General features: G+C 31.9%; 1 protein-coding gene across 1 annotated transcript; it reads right to left on the reverse strand.

Annotated features, from left to right (window-relative positions):
• Positions 1–1145: 1145 nt before the first annotated feature.
• Positions 1146–5273, reverse strand: LOC21397218 (homogentisate solanesyltransferase, chloroplastic). The gene is made up of 10 exons (XM_024165823.1): positions 4867–5273; positions 4313–4440; positions 4066–4212; positions 3600–3828; positions 3266–3339; positions 2698–2790; positions 2486–2603; positions 1653–1715; positions 1536–1568; positions 1146–1437 (listed from the first exon to the last, which is right to left on the reverse strand). Exons 1-10 carry the CDS (start codon positions 5113–5115, stop codon positions 1363–1365), a joined length of 1209 nt encoding a protein of 402 aa, XP_024021591.1. The 5' UTR covers positions 5116–5273; the 3' UTR covers positions 1146–1362.
• Positions 5274–5600: the final 327 nt, after the last annotated feature.

The following is a 5600-nucleotide window of genomic DNA, read 5'->3' on the forward strand; positions in this document are numbered from 1 at the left end:
TTGACGCCATATTGGTTTTGGCTCCAACGGCTATTAGCGACGACATGTCGTCGCGGATAATTTGTCAAATTTTAGCGACGATATTTTGTCGTAAATATTGAAATTTTGTGCAACAACATGTCGTCACAAATAGTGAATGCGACGACAAGTCATTCAAAAATTTTAGTTTTTTTTGGCGACGACATGTCATTAATACTATAATTTTTGCAACGATAAATGTTGTCGCTAATAACCATTTTTGTTGTAGTGAGACAAAGAGAGAGAGAGCAAGGGAGAAAAAAAGAAAAACCGGTGAGAGAGGGAGAGAGAGAGGTGGCCGGTGGTTGAGAGAAAAGAGAGAGAGGGAGGCCGGCTGGGGGCAAAATAGAGGAGAGAGAGAAGAGAAAAAAGAAAAAAGAAAGAGAGAGAGTGTAGGGGAGTGGTCTGCAGGGGAAGAGAAAGATAAGAAAGAAAAGAAAAGGAGAGAGAGAAAAGGAAAAGATAGAAAAAGAAAAAGAAAAAAGAAGGGAAAAATTTTAAAAATATATAGTAAAGGGTGTTTAGAGAAAAAGTAAAAGTAAATGTATTTTTAAAATTGAGCACTTAAAATTTTTAATAACATGATTAATTAAGAAAAATTAATATTAGACACACTAATATATTACAATTAACATAATTAAACTTGTTTAATTCTTCTGGTTGTTACAACATACTATTTTACTCCATCAGTGAGAATTGTATTTTTATCATTGAATTAATTTTTCAATAGTTAGATCTATAGTAGGAGTAGTTCTATGTGGCACGCTGTAAATTTTTAATATGGATATGCATGAATCTAACTGTGAAAAAACTTATCAAGCGGTTAAAACCTAATATTCTCACTCATAAAGTAAAATAGTATGCTCCACTATAAAAATTCTTATATTTTGTACTTTCAATCTGTTAATTAGGAAGAAAGATATACGTACATATTAGATCACGATATTCATCACGTACTTATGCAATTGGCGTATTCAAATTTATAGATGGTAGTGATATTTCTTATTTAATTTTGTCATTTTTGTATGTTTTTGTGCGACTTACTCAAATATAATACATCTGAAAACTTTTAGGCTAACAAAGATTAGCATCGACAATAAATTTGTAATCTGAGAATGTCATAAGAATTCATCAAGAAAGTTCTTTTATTTAATTATACTATAAATAAGGAATTAATATCTGTTGCATCAAACGATTACAATAGTCACAAAATTTGTTGTGGGTACGTAATTTTATTCAAGAAACAGATGCAACAATATATTTAACACTATTACAGAACTCTTTTTGTTTCTCTCTCTCCAGTACTAAAGCATAAAGGAAAAAAATGTTGATTTTCAGTTTAGCTTATATGAAAGGAAATATGACAAACTCCAAAAGAAGAATCTTCCAAATAAATTTATAGAAAGTTTCGCTCGCTTCCTGCGTATATAATAAAGTCAAACTTGTAATCAATATTGAGAATTCAATACTAAATATATAAGAAAACATGTACTTGAGTAATAGAAGTTGTGTCTTACCACTGTGTAATTTGCTTTGTCCAACTCCCTTGTCTGAAACCACAAAAGAAAAATTGCAAGTTTTAGAAGTTTTTACACTTTATTTTATTTGAAATTTGTACATGTATCATGAGCTACCTTTAAAAATAACAACAAACCCAAGATTGCGTGAGCGGGCGCCATTACATAGGGATTGAAAACCTGCAAACAAGAAATGATGAAAAGAACTCATTAAAAAGACAAAATAAACTATGGAAAAAAAATGATGAAAAGAAATCATTAAAAAGAAAATAAATAAATAAATAAATAGAATTGATTAAAAGAACTTCACGAGTTCTTATTCTTCATATGCATAAATGACCGGTTGAAGTGGTAATGGAATAAGAAACTGTGATGAAATATTTTTGAAAAATGTATGCAACTAACTTTTCTTTCGTTTTATGTACCTATTTTTGCCTGATGAATAAATTATTTGCATATTAAGTAACACAATAAATAATTTACTTTGATAAATTTTTTATTATATCCTTTCTACAATGATCGTAAATTGACGATTTAATTAAATAAATCAATAATTGACCTTTACAAGAAAAAAAAATCACAAATGGATAAATAAAAAGGAAAAAATTTACGGACATTTTTTCAGAAAAATGATCAAGATTGCTGATATTTATATTATACACCACAAAAATTCCATATTGGTAAGCTAGGTTTGCTAATTTGAGCCGGGCAAAACGGCCCACCATTGTTGGCTTGGACTTTGCCCGATCCGGCTTTAACCTCCAGGCTAGGCGGGGTTGAGGTTTAGAGCCTGAAAGCTTATTAAGGCTAGCCTAGCCCAGTCCGGTCCAAACACCATCTTTTTAAAATATATATATATATATATTTTAAAGCACTACATAAAATTGCAGGCTAGAGCTGAGTGGTCTGTACTTTCACCTCTAACATCAGCTTTTAAAATAAAGAATTACCTTAGGCAGTAAAATGCCAGCCAACGCAGCAGCAGCGTAATGTGTCAGAAGCATCCCAACGAAAAAGAATGTAATTTTTCTAGGTCCATATATGGTTGGTAAAGTTCGTATATTGTGCCTGCAATATGTTTGAATGTTTTTGTAAATGATTCTGAAAAATATAAGCCAAAAAGTTTGGAGATCAATTTGGGGAAAAAAAAAGTACTACTTACTTGCTGTCACCTTCCATGTCTGTGAGATCTTTCAAGTTGGTAATAGCCAGAAAAAACGGTGTTATAAAGTTGACGATGAAAAAAGTCGAGGGACTGTAGAGAAAATTTAAAGACAAACATTAGATTTCATGAAAAATTGAATCATGTATTGGAGCTGAAATATCAGAAGTTATACTTGTCGGTTAATAGTATATAAATTAAACGGACAAAAATAAGTGAATAGAAATATAAAATTTGATAGCCAAATAATTAGTGAATTGTGGTCATGTTGATGAGTTTTAAATGTGAATTGATAGCCAAAATAAAATGTTTTACTGTAACGTAGTTAATTGTAGTGAATTTGTGAATTGTGGTCATGTTCATGACTTTTGTTTGACCATTAAATGGTAAACTTTTTGTCTATTTGATCCACACCACTATAATCTGGAAGTTCTCTAAAATCCATAATTATTCGAGATAATATGTCGAAAAGTATATAATTTGGAAGACAAAGAGCGAGGCATTAAAAGCAAAAGTAAATAAATTAAAAAATGATAAAAGAAAATGTTTCCGGAAAATTGCTACTCACTTCCACACAAATGGAAGTCCAAGGGAAGCTCTGGTTGCATAAATTAGACCAAGATTGTGAACGACACCTGCATTCTGCAAAAATTGCTTTTGTTATCCAAATATGCAAAGGAGAATATAAGATGCTCTAGGTATAAATTAACTCGAACATTAACTTTACAAAAAGTTAAGGTATTCCATTTAATTTACGCAAAGAAAAAGCATATACATTCCACTTCTACAGGCTATATAGGACAATACAAAAAGACGGTGAATTTTCCCATACTCAATAACATTTATAAATTAAAAGAAAATTTTATTTCAAAATTTAGAGGAGGGTAAGAAAATAATAATACCAATGGATTCACAATAGATGTTGCAATAGGAGATTGCTTGAATCTAAGTGGAGGAGCAGAATAGAAGTGGGCCAAGAAAAGACCAAAACAAAAGATGGATGTAGTGATCCAGTCTGCGTTCATCAACCGTAAAATCGACAAGGCACCTACTGCGAAAGATATCACTAAAATCCATGCTTGTTTTAGTGAAAGTTCTCCTGCTGGTATAGGTAGATAAGGCTTATTTACTCTGAAAATGTAAAAAAGAGATGGAATTAGCTAGAAGGACATCTGCCTAATAAACGTAATTTTAGGTTAAGGTATAAGAAAATATCCTTCCAGTAGAACTCTGTTTTTAAAGGGATCATTATGTACTCAATTTTGTAAGTTTAACATTTCTTTTCATTTTAATATGATTTTGATCAAAACGCTAAAAATATGAACTATTGATAATATATATATATATATATTTAGGAATTAAGCGTACCTGTCAATGTCAGCGTCATAAATTTGATTAATGCCGATATAGTAAGCGTTAGCAAGCGTCATAGCAATCAAGCCAGGGAATGCCTTAAGTACCAAAGACCATTTGAACAAATGTGGGTTCTCAACTAACACTCTTGCAAACAAAGAACTGTAAAAAAATAAAAAAAATAAATTAGCCAAAGTCTTTTTTTTTTTTCTTTTCCTTCTCTCTCCCTCTAATGTATGATCATGTAATAGTTTTTACTTACACGGTCGACACAATTGTATGGCTCAGTGCATAGATCCTTAGGAATTTATATAAAGCAGATCCAAATTTTGAAAATTTCGCAAATGTCCCATCAGAATTGTTGGCGGATTCATGAGCTTCAGCGGATGCCTAACACCATTTGTTTTACTTGATAAGTTTAATAGAAAACCAACTGAACAACCAACAAAAGCAATTATGGCATGATTAATTACTGACCCCATGGAATCAGATCTCAACCCCATGGGAGGCTGTCTCCCCTGTCCAAAAGGTGGGATTTTTTTTTTTTTTTTTTTTTTTTTTTTTTTTTTTTTTTTTTTTTTTGGCGGTGGCTGGACATAGATCAAGAAAACAATTTTTTTGAACAGAGAATCTAAATCCGACACTAACTTCATTATAAGAAAGTACATATATACAACCAAACAATATTTGATTGATAGATACATAATACAAATATAATCATTCATAAAACTTCGTTAATATGTTCAACTGAAAACTATAAATAGCCCACATTTGATGTGAGCTTGCAAAGAGATTAAAAAAAAAAGTAATACATACCCGGATAGTAGAACTAGTGCGCCTATGTTGACCGTACAACAAGGATTTTGAGAGCTTCCTTTCTCCATAGAGCCCAAGGGGCAAGATCAATTTATTGGCCGTGGAGCAATTTGAAGGAAAGTCTGAGGATTTGATATTTTTGGTTGTGGGCTTAATTGAAAACAATCTTTTCTCATGAGAGGAGGCCTTGCAGCGTTGAGGGATAATAGCCGGTAGTCTAAGGGAAGAGTGAGAGATTGAGAGCTCCATTTTTGTGGGTCAACTGAAAAGATTACAACAAAAAAGGGGCAGAATTAAGAACAAAAAGTATTGAACAGAATTGCTTCAAGAGCTTCAAAATATATAGAAGTACTTGGTATGGAGATTTGCTTTTATATTTCTTCACAAGTCTACTAATTGTTTGTTTGTTTTTTTTTTCTTGGATATTTATATTCCACTTGCCTTTGATAGTGGTCTCAACTGGCGGCTATTATTGGGAATTTTTTATGAATTTTGGCTGTGGAAGTTGTTGAAGTGTCGTTCAATTTGATGCCTTTGTTATTTCGTTGGTGTTTTTAATTGGTTCACGTTGGAGGAGAATATTTAAACGACATGAATAGCATGTGGAACGTAACGACAAGAAAGATGACAAGATATAGAATATTTCTTTGAAAAAAAAAAGAAGAAAGAAACAATTGAGTAAGGCGGCAAATGCCTTACCCGTTATGCACGTTGGGTTGACCCGTGGGAAGCGT

This window comes from Morus notabilis, unplaced genomic scaffold (genome assembly GCF_000414095.1).
Source record: "Morus notabilis unplaced genomic scaffold, ASM41409v2 Scaffold353, whole genome shotgun sequence".
NCBI classification, from domain to species: Eukaryota; Viridiplantae; Streptophyta; class Magnoliopsida; order Rosales; family Moraceae; genus Morus; species Morus notabilis.